At 41.3% G+C, this 15,184-nt stretch overlaps 1 protein-coding gene across 18 annotated transcripts in view; it reads right to left on the bottom strand.

Annotated features, from left to right (window-relative positions):
* ADAM22 (ADAM metallopeptidase domain 22) overlaps window positions 1–15,184 on the bottom strand; it is a 213,146-nt gene that overhangs the window by 73,592 nt on the left and 124,370 nt on the right. For all 18 annotated transcript variants that reach the window (XM_073898755.1, XM_073898756.1, XM_073898759.1 and 15 more), the window contains exon 5: window positions 5,675–5,757. In XM_073898755.1, the coding sequence (XP_073754856.1) occupies window positions 5,675–5,757 (83 nt within the window). The remainder of the gene's footprint in view (window positions 1–5,674; window positions 5,758–15,184) is intronic.

Raw genomic sequence — 15,184 nt, 5'->3', positions numbered from 1 at the left:
ACACACACACACACACACACACACACACACACACACACACACTGCATACAGATTACATACCACACACATCCCCAAAACCATACCCCACATATGCATACACACTGTACCATACCACACATGCGTGTGCATATACACACACACACCACTAAGAGGGAAAGACCCCTCCCTCTGACTCCGCATAATTCTGACCCTTCCCCAAGTTCAGGATTATCATTCTATAATTGTGGTCCGTTATCCTCCCTCCAACACATAATTCTAAAACTTTAATATGCAAATAGTCATCTGGAGAGCTTGCAAAAACGTAAAACTTTCAGGGCCTTCCTCAGATTTCTTGGCGAGGGCCCAGGAAGCTGCATTTTGAACAAATCCCAAGCGCTTCTGATGCAGATTGTGAGGGCTCTATTGAGAACTGCCTTCCTACCACACACCTAGAAGATGCTCTCGTAACAAGAGGTGACACATTTCAACAGCTTACCAGGAGCTGAAAACTTTACACTCATTTCATCTTTTCCACAAATGTGTGAAGGAGTTACACTCATACATTTGCCTATACTCATTTTACAGGGAAGGAAACCAAAGCCCAAAGAGATGAAGTAACTTGCCCAAATTACATAACCAGGAGGAACAGAGGCAGGGAGAGAGAGAGGCCAGGCAGATTGGTTCCTGAATTGCCCATCTGCAATTGGCTACCTCTTCACCCATTCACTCATTCAGCACACATTTAAGCACCTACAATGCACTGCTCTAGGTGCTAGGGATACAGCAGTGGACAAAAGAGACCAATTCTCTGCCCTCATGGTGCTGATGTACATTCTAGGGTGGACGGACCAAAAAAAAAAAAATCATCAACAAAAAGTGGGGACCACAGGAGGCAGGCCTTCTAAGGGCGGCGGCTTTTACTCTGAGCGACATGTGGAGCCACTGCAGGGGTTTAAGGAGAGGAGAACACAATCACTCTTAAATTTTAAAATAAGTGCTCCAACCGCTATGTTACAATAGTCTTTTGGATGGCAAGGATAGAAATGGAGAAGTTATCTCGGTAATCCAGCTGAAAAAAGAGGGTATAGCCGCCTAGATCATCGTGATATTGGTGGAGATGATGAGAACTGGTTGAATTCTGGATACTTTTCAGGAGTAGAACTAACCATGAGGAATTATTGGCAGATTTGAAATGGAGTATGCAAGAAAGAGTCATGTCAGTGAAGACTCCAAGGTTTTCACCCGAGCAACTGGTGAGAGAGAATTCCCAGTTAATAAAATGGGAAAAGCCGCAGGAAGGACAGAATGGGGGATAGGCACATGCAAGCAGGATGCAGGGAGGGGGCATAAATCTGGAGTTGGGTTTTGATCTCTTAGGCTGGAGATGACGATCAGCCAATTGAGGAATCCTCTGGAGGGCATTTTAATCTACATATGGCTTCAGCTCCACCCAGAGAGATCCCAATGAGCCACTCCTTTTATTTTTTTTTTATTTTTTAAAGATTTTATTTATTTATTTAACAGAGAGAGACACAGCGAGAGAGGGAACACAAGCTGGGGGAGTGGCAGAGGGAGAAGCAGGCTTCCCGCGGAGCAGGGAGCCCGATGTGGGGCTCGATCCCAGGACCCTGGGATCATGACCTGAGCCAAAGGCAGACGCTTAATGACTGAGCCACCCAGGCGCCCCAAGCCACTCCTTTTAGAGCACGGTTCTTCTACTGAGATCAAAACCCCTTGTGATGCTAAAGAAACGTGTCTTATCATTCAGGCATTTGAGCGGGGACAAGGTGGGATCTTCGGGAGTCATTTTTCAGTGTTCTATGGAAATGACTGCCTGAGACCCAAACTGTTACGCATAAAATAGTATTTATCTTTCACTGACGGCTTAGTGAAATCAGTTGGTTTCCCTGAGCTATAATTATAATGGCCTCCAGCTCTGCCTCTCTCCAAATTCTTTCATTCCTGCTGTAACATCTTCCACATGTCCTCAACTTTCATATACCCTTAGAACGGCTACTCTCACATCTGTAAGATTTTCAACCAAAGTACACTTTTTGAATTTGGACAACACTGCATTCGGAATTTAAAGATAAACAGATGCACTCTGTAAGATATTACTGACAATACATGCCTAAGGAATCAGAGTTGGGGGGAGCCTTTTGAAAACAGTAGACCAAATACAACAGTAGACGTTCTCTCTGCCCTGCTAAGAACTGGCCAGACTCATCTAGAAAATTGTACAGAACCATCACCTTTTGCCAAAGTTCACATGGCTATGCTGATTAAGCGGCAAGCAGATTATTTTGTTTAAATAATACAGGGTATTATTTCCTCTTGCATTAGGTCAGTGTCGAATGTGAAATCAGTGACTTTTATTGGTTTTTTTTTAAAGATTTTATTTATTTATTTGAGAGAGAGAGCGAGCACATGAGAGGGGGGAGGGTCAGAGGGAGAAGCAGACTCCCTGCTGAGCAGGGAGCCCGATGCAGGATCGATCCTAGGACTCCAGGATCATGACCTGGTTCGAAGCCAGTCGCTCAACCAACTGAGCCACCCAGGCGCCCACTTTTATTGGGTTTAAACATCATGATTACACAGTGTAAAGAAAGCAAAATCTGACACCATATGTATCTAGAAGATTCTGGCTGCCTATATGACAATGTGCCATTAGTAATGCTTTAACTATTAAAAAGTATATGTTTTATTTACTTTGAGGATTGACACCTTTCTGTTATATTTATATAAATTCCAGTAAGTGCAGTGAGTCCACACAGGGCATATATTTGATAAAAACCTGTAGCTAGGACCTACTTATTATAGGCCAATTGAGCTGAAATTTTAAAAGGATGGATCAAAACAAGATTTTGAAAAGAAATAGCCATTCTTACAAATTGCCACAAGAGGGCAATAATCTTACATTTGATTCCATTCTTTTAGGTTTCCATAGTTACAGGATTTTTGTCATAACATCAAAGGTACCAGGACCAAAATATTGCATGTTAGTCCTTTGAATTTGAAAAACAAAATGTGCATTTGCAGGTTCTTTATGGAAAAGACATAGAAATCTGATTTTTTCCCTTTATGTTCTTTAACTGAATTCAGTAAATCAAGAAAAATGAAAAATCTCCATATGTACTTGGTAATTTATAAAAGATGAGTCATGGATGAAATAATCTATTTCATATCCAAATCACTGTAATTGAGACAACATAAATTGTTTAATATTTAGTAATATCCTCTAAAATATTTCTGTCAGCAATTTTTGTTCAGAAGGTAAAATCAACATAAGAAGTAATAATTTAATAAATAACAAGAAGAACAAGAGTAAATTTATCCAACATACTCATTAAAGTCTAAGAACACCCAAATATGCTTATATACAATCCTGACAGTATTCCTAGACACACGGCGCATTTTTCTATTTGTTTCCTTTTGTTTAGTTTTAAATGAAAAGGTGTCTCAAGGCAGAGGTAAATTTTACTTTGTTAAAACAACTGAAGCTGGCTCTGGGTTCTACTCCTGATCTAGTCACTAAAGTTTCCTTATAGTTACTTTTCCATCCTCCTTCAAATGCCTATGCAGGATGAGTAGCAAGCTCTTGGTCTCAGGGTCTCAGGTCTACCAGAGCCCTTGGAGGGCAGGGATGCCTTCTCACAAATATGGTGTCCGTTTGGAAAACTGGAAAGCAAAGTGGACTACGTCCTGGGCAAGATGCTTACATGGTAACTTTGGGTTGAGATTTTAAGAGGAAGAGAGAGGGAAAAACGTCTCTTCTTTTTTCTGTCACTATCACACATTTGCTGTCACAAATGTCGATGGGCCCAGGGTACTCTTCTTAGCTGAAAGCTGCAATCATCTTGAGATCAGATAGAACAGTTTTATTACTGAAGGGCACGTCAATGTTTCCTTCTCCAGATAAGAAAACCAAGGCCCTCAGATATGAGGCATGGATTCCTGTTTGTAAAAATGTCTCCTTAGTCAAAGAATTTATTTAAAATAAGTAAAAGTCTTTTAGAACCAACAATAAGCGGATGGAGGCCTTTCACGCTCTCAGGCACCTGGCCTCCTTCCTCTGGCTATGTAGGTTTCAGAGTTCCCACACTTTCTCCCTTCTGCCTCTGACATACTTACTGCCCGAGCTTGACTGGAGGCACCACTTAGGCAGACTAGCTTGATTTTCCAGGCTGTTCCATTATTTCTATTTCCTAGCTTTCTTGAAGACCTCTCTGCCTAGCCCTCTCTCTTGGAAGACTCTTATCAAAGCCTGTTCTAGGGTCCACTCTAGCTTCTTCAGGTGACATTTCTCTGGAGACCTCAAGCACTACCTCCTTTCTCAGTGCCCACTCTCTTCCTGCATTTTCCTGTTACTTACTCTCTCAAAGAAAACAAATACACCTATCACATTCCCTAGTAGGAAGCTGAGCTAGCTTTACCTGCCCCCCTGGACTCTGCCGGGGACAGGAGTCAGGTGTCATGGCCTTGATTTTCCTAGTGACTGGCACACAGCAGACACTCAGTAATGGCTAGCTCCATGGAAAAGCCAGATCTTGAACTTAGGAGCTGACAGGATGCATTTCCAAGTTTCCAAACAAAAATTTAACAAAACTAAAATGTTGACTTGTTCTGTGCCCCAAAAAGTAAAACAAACAAGAAATAACTGAGATGATTTCACCTAAGTAGAATGCAGAGGAATGACATGGCAGCTTTATAAGGTGTTCACAAAATAAATAAGAGACAGCCACCTGTGTATCACCATTAGCGACAGAATGGAAGAAGTAGGTGTATTCCCAAGTTAAACATCAGCAAACATTCTTTGATAATGAAAGTTATGAGAAAGGAAGCAAGGCCCCGAGAAAGGATGAACTCCGCTCCTTGGAGATTTCTGAGAACAGACGGACCCTCCCACAAGCTTGCCGTGGGTTTTAGGTGGGATTCGGCTAGAACACATGAGCTCTTGAGGTGACTTGCAGTCTGTTGTCTTTGTGCAAGGAGTCAAGAGTTTCCACCTACTGAAATTTCTGTTATTCCATAAAAACACAAAAACTAACATCAGGAAGGAGTAGGAGCAGAGCTGGTACCAAGGGGCTAAGCATCCAGAGAACCCACGTTACCCATCCAAGTACTAACCAGGCCCGACCCTGCTTAGCTCCCAAGATCAGACGAGATCGGGCGCGTTCAGGGTGGTACGGCCGTAGATGAGAACCAACATTACCCAAACCACTCTTGTCACAACTTGGATGAAGCTACAAAAAAGCTTCAGACACCACTGTAGGGTATCATATCATAATTCCAAAGACCCTGGTCTGTTCCCGCGACTCTAATTTCAAAATCTGCTCAGCTTATAAACCTCAAAAGAGAGAAAGATCAGACCCATCACTGATTTAAAATTATTTCTTGGAGCGCCCGGGTGGCTCAGTCGTTAAGCGTCTGCCTTCGGCTCAGGTCATGATCCCAGGGTCCTGGGATCGAGCCCCGCACTGGGGCTCCCTGCTCCGCGGGAAGCCTGCTTCTCCCTCTCCCACTCCCCCTGCTTGTGTTCCCTCTCTCGCTGTCTCTCTGTGTCAAAAAAATAAATAAATAAAATCTTTTAAAAAAAATTATTTCTTGACATAAAGATTTTGATTACAGTGCATTAAAACTAACGGAAATAAGGGATTGAAAGAATGGGATGGTACAAAAAACTGGGGACACTTACTGGAGTCCGTGGCATGTGGACAATGCAACAAATGAAGCAGGACTTCCTCGGATGTGGCCCTGGTAGTAGCAGTGTTCTCCTCCCTGGAAACAGAAACAGAGCATTAGCCTCAGACATCACCAGGAGAATCCCAGCGTCATTTCACACGTTCCTGCCCACACCACAACTCTACGTATAAAGCTCTGCAGAATATTTCCTTATTCAGATTAGTGTTATCAAACCTGTTCTAACAGAATTATTCATAAACACTCCTGGTGAGCCAACTCCAAATCAAAAGCCGGGGAAATAAAAGTTGACTGAACTTGGCTTTTATGTAGGTGACGAGAGAAAGAACAAAGAAACAGATACTGAAACACCCATGTGGCCCCTGCATGACGATCAACTGAACCCTCTATTCCACCCCACCCCCACCCCGCATCCTGAGAAACTCAACCTTGGGCGGCACCAAGATGATGCTCTTTCATATGAGCTAAGTAAAAATGTATATAAATCATTTGAGAGTCACTAAATTAAACTGAGGGAGGAAAATGCTTATTTTTATAGTATTTATATCAAAACTTGACAAGGTTATACTATTCTGTTCTACAACCATGAACGGTTTTACCAGTAAGCAGTCCAGGTGGGGCTTGAAATTCCAAAGTTTCTTCTGGCAGCTGGTTACATTAATTCCCATGAGACTCATTTCTTTGAATTAAATGTTCTTGTAAGAGGTAATAGGGTAAATCCTCTGCCATCTCAGGGTGGTGCCTCAGTCTTTAAACACATGCCACTCAGAGTGTGGTCTAGAAACCAGCGGATACTGAGACTCAGGAGCTGGTCAGAAATGCAGGCCCCACCTATCCACTTACCATAATCGGCATCTTAACAAGGTCCCTGGTGATTCATATGCACATTAAAGTTTGAGAAGCATTGTTCTAAATGGCCTTTTCCATTCCCCCCACTGATCTCCTATTTCTTCAGAAGCTAAAAGCTGGTAATTCAACTGACACACTGAGATAGGAAAGAGTGAAATAGGAAGGACTAATAGAATGGGTGGTTTAAAGGGGCAAACGCGGCCAATTTTCCAGTCTGCCTTACGGATTAATCCTACCCCAAATATTCAGTGCTTGACAAGAGGGGAGAGAACAGGAGCAAACAGGATGTAACAAGGCTGAAGACGGTTTTTTCACTGGAATTCCAAGAAAGCAGCCTGGTCTGTGACTACTGTTTCTCATGAGATAAACCTACAGGATCGGGCGGACCCCAGTTCTGAGGAGGTGGCAGAGAACAGTGAAAAGGGCTCTGATCCTGTGACACCTCCAAATCCCCAAAGGAGTCACTTGAGCATCATGAACTGAGGACTGCAGGTGGATGTGATGGAGGGTAAGAAAGAACAGGGTGGTACTCCACCTGTAAGCCTGACGGGGTGTAACCCAGTAAACCACAGACTTCAGCACAGAAATAAAGCCAGGCACTGACTTTCTGGGTGGGGCTGGTTTGGTGAAGGTGTTAAAAGCATGAGCTATCAGCTCCTTCCTTTACTTGCTGTGCACTCTGAAGCAAGTTACAGAACCTGCCTGTGTCATCTGTCAAATGGAAGTAACAACTTCACAAGGTTATTCAGACGATTAAAAGAGGTAAAATGCATAAAGAGCTTAGAATAATGCTTGGCACTTAGTAAGCACTCAGTAAATGTTGGCTACTATTTTACTATGTATAGGACACCTGGGTGGCTCAGTGAGTTAAGCATCCTACTCTTGATTTCAGCTCAGGGGCTCAGGCCATGATCTCAAGGTCCTGAGATCGAGACCCTCCCCCCGCCCCCTTCCCCCCTCCTTGGGCTCTGTGCTGAGGTGGAGCCTGCTTAAGATTCTCCCTCTCCCTCTGCCCTTCCCCTCCTCGCCTCCCCAACCAGCTCACACACTCACTCATGCACTCTCTTGTGCACTCTCTCTCTGGCTCTCTAAAAAAAAACAAAAAATTACTATGTGTTAATTACTGTTCTATTCGATTTACATACACAATCGCCTTAAATCCTTACATCAATCCTATAAAGAAAGATTGCTGTCTCTCTTCTACATAGGAGGTCACAATCTCCAAGAGCCAAGCTTGCCCACCTGGGAAGTTGCCAAGCAAACTTTTTGTGAATATGTAAATGCAAGGCCTGTGTCATTTCTCCTACACTACTTATGAGTTGGGCCTAGAACCTATGGGGATTTAGTGCAAATCTAAACTTTCCCCCAGGCTGATTCTTTGGGGGTTTTGTTTTATTTTTTGAGAAGGGCTGGGAGTAAATTTAACAGAATTTAAAATATCCTCTCTTGGGGTGTTGGACTGGTGAATTGTCCATAAGATTAGATTCTAAATTAGAGGTCATTATGTTTCAAAAGACCTTCCTGGAAACATCTAATTGGACCAGAAATCAACACTCCAGCTTTCTATTTAGAGAGACATGAGGGGCCAACAGTCAATGAGGTAACTTGGATAGAGTAAGATTTCAGTGTGAAAATACTTCCCTCTACTGACTAACCAACCCCATCAGATCTCTTTCTGAAGTCTCAGACTCACAGTGGACAGCAGATATAAACACAGTAGCAACAAAAAAGATAATAGCAAGAATTATGGTACCAGATTATGGAACAACGGAAGTTGACAAGTCACTGTAAGTGGGGAAAATATGTCAGAGGCAAAGGTATATAAGAAATGTTTTATAAATTACTCAAATTTTCTTAAAATACCAACTTTGGAAACATGTTATATTAAATCATAAAAAGAACAAAGAATTCATGTTTTAAAACAATTGTCCAATATACCAGGACTAAATAGATGATTAAATAATGAAAAACAATCTTTCACTAATTTCTGATTCTGAAAAATAGGAGTGGATCCAAAAACAGCATATGATCAAGACCCATCTGCACAAAAGCCTAACACTGCAAATGAAGTGAGGAGTTCAAAATGGTTCACTCATTATCAAATGTTTCCATGACACTTCAAGAGAAGCATAAACAACAGGGGGATAAAAATCTCTTCAGTTGGGCTGTTAGAATTCCAATTTTGAGGCTCTCAACTGGTGGTATATGTAATTCTTCTAAATGATGGGAATTAATTTCTGTGTTGTGACTTTTTTAAGGGATTCACCATATGGCAATAATTATTTAAACCATGAATTAAAGTAATGAAGTTATTACATTGAACTTATTGATTTATTAATTATTAAAATAAATAAAATTTAATGGATTGTGAGTTTATATAACTTTTTATCCAGTATTTTAAAAATAATAAACGCTTATGGAAACATTTCGAAGAATTCAGGATGCACATGGTGAAGAGTAAAAAATACTCCCTTCATACACATTGTACAGCCTGCAGCTGACTCCTGAAAAGCAAGCATTTTTGACAGATTCTGTGTACCATGTCAGGAAGAGTCTATATGGTATATTTAAGGAAATACATAAATACACAGGTATCTGTTTCAGTCCACAAATGGGTTTACACTGTACACACTGTTCTGCCACTTGATTTTTTTTCTTAAGGTAACCTTGACATCTTTGCATATCAATATCTCCTTCTTTCCATGATAGCATAATATTCTGTTATAGGGGCGAACCATAATTCATTTAAACATCCCCGTGCCAACAGACATTTAGATTATCTCCATTTTTTTGGTCATCATAAAGAATACTTCAAACATCCTTTCACATATTTTTGTGCAATTCTGTCGATACATATGTAGAACACATTACTAGATGTGAATCTGGCAGGTCAAAAAATATGTGCCTTTTAAATTTAATACCTATTCTAAGAGACAAAGAAAATTATTTCTTGACCCTTATATCTGTTTTAAAAGATGCACTGCGTTTGAAAATAAAGAAACTGCATTTTACTAAAAATAGTATACTGCAAAAAAAGATCACTACTTAAGCCAACTTTGTTGAGTCTTATCAACTTATAAAAGTTCTCCATATCTTCATACAACTTTCTTGAGGAACCAGATGCTTTCTGAAAGTAGGTATTAATATATAATAATCTAAGACAGATGTAGGGAAAGAGAAAAGCCAGCAGCACATCCTAATGGAGTTCAGCTCTTTATCTGACTGGCAGTCATAGCTTCATTCCTTAAAGTCTCTTTTGTTCCAGAAATAAACCTGCTGTCATTGAAACCTTCTTCATACTCCTTGATTTAATAATACAATCACCATAGTACAGATGTTTATTTTTAGCTAATTAGATAGAGTTAAAAAAAATTACCCACCTCTCTAAAAATGAACTGTATGATAGTTCCAGTGTCTACTGGTTTATCTCCCTGGTGGACAAAAGTCTTATTGCAATTTTTATTCTAGGAAAGTTAAAATAATCATTTATTTGCAAAATTCAAAGACAAACCGCACTTTTATTAAAGAGCCAGAAAGATCTCAAAAGAAAAACAGAATTTATTACAAATACGATACACTGAAAGCACAAAGGAAGCTACACAGACTGGGTTATAAAACTAGAAAAATCCAGTAAAGGGAACCAATGGGAGCAGAGCAGCAAGGCCACAGTCATCTGCCCTCCATTCAGACCCTCAAAGGAAATTCTACAACTTTATCAGTTCCAAGATGAGCCAGGGCCACAGCCTCCAAAGAGCCTGCTCTGATTCCCTCCTCCTCACAACTTACTTCTCATTAACCTCTCTTTCTCTGAATGTTCATATACTATCAGATCTGTACTGTACTTCCTTACACTTGCATTCCTGTTTCTGTCTTACACCCTCCCCTAGCCTATGGTGTCTTTTCAGGGAAGCACATGTACCTAATCCATGTTTGTATCTCCGAGCGTGCTGTTAGAAAACTGTCAACCTCAGTTTCCTCATCAATAAAATGGGATTAATATCTACTCACGCTGCTAACAAGAGTACTCAAGGAATCCCATGAGATAACAAAGTCAAGTCGACTGTAAACTACTATATAAACAGGAGAGGGGTGCAGTCAGGGAATATTCTCTCAATGAGGGACTCTATCATGTCTCTTGAGCTAGGACTCTCTTAATTTATTTGCTAAGAGTAACAATTCAGGGCTGTTGATTAATAATGCAGATTACTATGTTTCTAGCCCTGAAAGTTTGCTTAGGCAGCTCAGAAGTGAGACAGAGAATCTGCATTTTTACAAATACTTCATGTTTTTCTTACTCTAGGAATACACCAGAACGCTGGTTCTCAACCTTGGTTGCGTATCAGAATCACCTGGGGAGCTTTTAAAATCCCAATGCCCCGGCCAACCCTCAAATCAATTAAATCATTCTCTCTGGAGATGGGGCACGGGCATCAGCATCTTCATAAATGCTCGCGATCACTCAGTGGGACTGCAGAGACTGAGAATTCCCGCACTAGCGAATGGTTGCTCATAGCAGGGATTCCCAAAACTGCTCCCCAAGCTAGAGCCTCCTCCCGGCGGGCTTTGTAAACCAAACGATTCCCAGGCCTTTCCTCCGATCTATGGAATCAGAATCTCCAAGCAGGTAGGGCTTCAGGGTTTTCAGAGTTGCAAAAATTCCCCCAGTGATTCTGAATACTGTATTTGGAATTACTAACCTAAAAAACACTCAGTCCGGTACCAAATCATCTCCATGTAGAGGATACCAGAAAGACTGGGATCTTTCAGGGAATGAGAGTATCTACCGTAACCTAGGCATTCTGTTCGGTGATCTTAGTGATTTATGAGAGAATTCATAATGACTGCTGAGACAAATACTTCACAAATGAGAAAACACGGATTAAGAGAGAACCTTCCTATTTACTTAAACTTGGGTAGGCCAGATGCCCAGTCAAGTCTCCTTACACTGGTGGTAATCAAAGAGCAGTTTCCAGCACAATAACATGCGCTGGTTAGAAATTCAAATTTGCAGGGCGCCTGGGTGGCTCGGTCGTTAAGCGTCTGCCTTCGGCTCAGGTCATGATCCCAGGGTCCTGGGATCGAGCCCCGCATCGGGCTCCCTGCTCAGTGGGGAGTCTGCTTCTCCCTCTCCCACTGCCCCTGCTTGTGTTCCCTCTCTCGCTGCGTCTCTCTCTGTCAGATAAATAAATAAAATCTTAAAAAAAAATTCAAATTCTCAAGCCTCACGCTGGGATGTGGTTCAGCCACTTGTGTTTTAGCCAAACCTCCAGCCAACTTCAATGCACTCTAAAGTTTGAGAGCAACTGCTTTACACCACCCCTGTCCCTGCATTCTAGAGCTCCTCACTGCTGAGCTCCCTGAAATCCTACACCCGTTCCTCAGCGGATTCTTAACAAAGCAGAAAGGACATAAACCGTCATAGCTCTTCTCCACACCTTTTCTTGTTGGACCCAGGCCAGCCGGCTTTATCAGAAACAATATGGAAGGCGAAAGGTGAGGCAGGACTATGTGAGAATTCTACCATGGACAGAGCCATGAAGAGCGGTGCTACTTGTAGGTGCTGGCGTGCGGGACGCCTTAGCCTGCATGAAAGGGACCAGCGTGGTCAACCACCCGGTTAGCCTCGGACCAAGGGGTTTCACAGGATGCAGGTTATTCAGTGCTACATCCATGAAAGCCACAGGCCAATCAAGATGATGTGGTCACCATAAAAAGGACAGGGCCGGTGTGACACTTACAGACGAAATCCTCAACCCGGTAACCCATGTGTTCCTTCTCTGCTCGCTGGGTCACAGCCCTCTCCCGCTCCATGGGCACCAGTCCCAGGACCAGCCTTCTGCCATGCAGATTGGGACTTACAGCAGTTCTTCTCCTCCATGGGTGACATCCCTGGTCATTCTAGCACAGTAGTTCTGAGCCCTGGAATACCAAACTTTATTCCCTATCAGTTATATTAGAATCTCTAGGGGTGGGACCTGGCATTTTTAAAATCTGTCCAGATGATCCTAATATGCTCCCATGGTTGAGAAGGTATGCTTTAGCCGATACCCCTTTGCAAGAACTAAAGCACTGCCCTTGACCTCTACTGTATACTAGATTCCTTCCAGGCATATGCACTGCCCAGACTCCCTTTTGTGGCCACATGGCTAGAGTCCATTCCACCAGGCGCTTGCCTGTAATAACCTCTTCCCAATGTCCCCTTGATTGACACTGACATGAGAAACCTGCCTTTTTCTTTTTCTTTTTTTTTTTAAAGATTTTATTTATTTATTTGAGAGAGAGAATGAAAGAACGAGAGAGAGCATGAAAGGGGGGAGGGTCAGAGGGAGAAGCAGACTCCCCACTGAGCAGGGAGCCCGATGTGGGACTCGATCCCAGGACTCCAGGATCATGACCTGAGCTGAAGGCAGACGCTTAACGACTGAGCCACCCAGGCGCCCAGAAACCTGCCTTTTTCTAACCTTTCCCCTTCCTCCCTCCCAATGGTGACAAATGGCATTTTCAGGCATTACTGAGTCAGGAGTAAACCAAGTCTCCCTAGGGCCACTTGCATCAAGGAAATTCCTAGAAAAGCAAAATCTTATGTTGGAGAGGATCCACCAACCCACCCTGATTAAAACTCGTAACTTGAGATTACAAAGAATCAGACTGGATTCACAGAAGGGACATAGGCTAAACATCGGTTCAGGTAAAAGTATAAGAGTTATCTGATTCTATGAGCTCTCTAAGAAAAGTGGAGAGAAAGACCATCTCACCTCATTTTACAGTAAATTAAAATTAAATAAAGCTATCACATGGTGGTTCCCAAATGCCAATAATCTATAGGTTTATACTAATGTATGTCAAAATCTTTACGAGTTCATGTCAAAATGAGAAAAATAAATACAGTGTAGTCAGTCTTTCATAAAGCTAAATGTATTTCATTTTTATACAACTGCCCTTTGTTTTTGAGATTAGTTCGTTTCTTCTCTTTCATTATTAAAGTTATCCATGTTTAAATTTTTAACAGAATGGTTATTTTGGAGCAACGTTAGAGTCACAAAACGTTGCAAAGATGGCACACAGAGTTCTAGCATAACTAATCACCCAGTTTTTCCTCTGTTAACACCTTACATTACCCGAGTACATTTCTAAAAACTAAGAAATTGACCTCAGTACATTACTATTTGCTGACTCTGAGCATTTAGATTTTAGCAGTGTTTCCATTAATTTCCTCTTTCTGTTCCAAGACCCAATCCGGGATACCATAAGGCATTAGTTATCATATTTATTTTCTGTATGGTAACAATTGTAATTAGAATTTAGGTATTTTAAAAGGGTTGTTTCCCTATATGGTGAAAATGAAAAGACTGGCAACTCTGTATTAATCCCTAAAATTTGTTTTGTTAGTATACTGGGCTATGAAATATAACTCTATTCAAGAGTATAAGTGGGGGCGTCTGGGTGGCTCAGTCGTTAAGCGTCTGCCTTCGTTCGGCTCAGGTCATGATCCCAGGGTCCTGGGATCGAGCCCCGCATCGGGCTCCCTGCTCAGCGGGAAGCCTGCTTCTCCCTCTCCCACTCCCCCTGCTTGTGTTCCCTCTCTCGCTGTGTCTCTCTCTGTCAAATAAATAAATAAAATCTTTAAAAAAAAAAAAGAGTTTAAGTGAATACTTCCTAAATTTTAATTTCACACTATAAATTTTCAAAAGAATTTTTAAAAACACCCTAATGTAAAAAGCTTTATTTAAGTGATTAGAAATAAATTCTGAAAGATTAGTCAATAACACTTCGCTATAACAGAAATCTAGGACTCCTTGTTTTCTGAGATTGCTCTGGACTAGCCTTTCAAAGATGTGTGTATAGTAGACAGCCTTGAAAAATGGAGATATCTCCCTCTAAAGCAAAAACCAAAGCACGTTTACTGCCTATTATAAAAGATTTACGTTTCCTAAATTCAGAATTTCTCTCTAGGAACACAATACACTGTGTATGCAGGTGTCACCTAGCCCTTCCCTCTGTTTGCGACTAGAATCAAGGCCCGAGAGACAAGTATAAGAAAATGCTGATGTTCTGGCTACTGCTATGGCTATGAGTATTAAAGTCCTTTGTTTCTAACCCAGAAGTCTCCTGTCTTCTGCCTGCAAAGATGAAATTCCAGCAGGCTAACTTGTTAACTTGCAAATAATATAAAATCTCAGACCTTCAACAGTTCTGGAAACTTGGATTTCCACCTTCCCCTGAAAATTAAGAGATTTGCTAAAAGTGAGCCTCTATTCCCACATTTCCATCTTCCAATAGGACAAAAATCAGCTGACAATGAATAAGTCCCATTTTATCACAACTAGCCAATCTTTCATTTATACTACTGGTTGATAACTTTGGATATTTGTGTTTGCTACCCTATTCAACAGTATAGTTTTTTAAGCAGCAACCAAATTATCAGCTTACTCCAAGATGTACAACTAAAGCATCATTCAAAATCTCTGTACTATTTCAATACTAACTGATAAGTGCTAGGATCTTGTAGCATAGTCATCAATCAAAAAATATTTTAAAAACAGACAAATCTAGTTGATAAAAAAAAGAATGATTTCATTTAAAAATTGCATGGTTCCTGTTAAAGAGAAAAAGATGTATAAGAATATTATTGTAGCAAAAGTTTCTACAAGAAAGG

Source organism: Callorhinus ursinus, unplaced genomic scaffold (assembly GCF_003265705.2).
Source record: "Callorhinus ursinus isolate GAN/ISIS: 27379988/994484 unplaced genomic scaffold, GSC_fseal_2.0 scaffold12, whole genome shotgun sequence".
NCBI lineage: Eukaryota > Metazoa > Chordata > Mammalia > Carnivora > Otariidae > Callorhinus > Callorhinus ursinus.
Note: the sequence above shows the minus strand (reverse complement) of the source record. Positions and strands in the feature narration are given on the sequence as shown.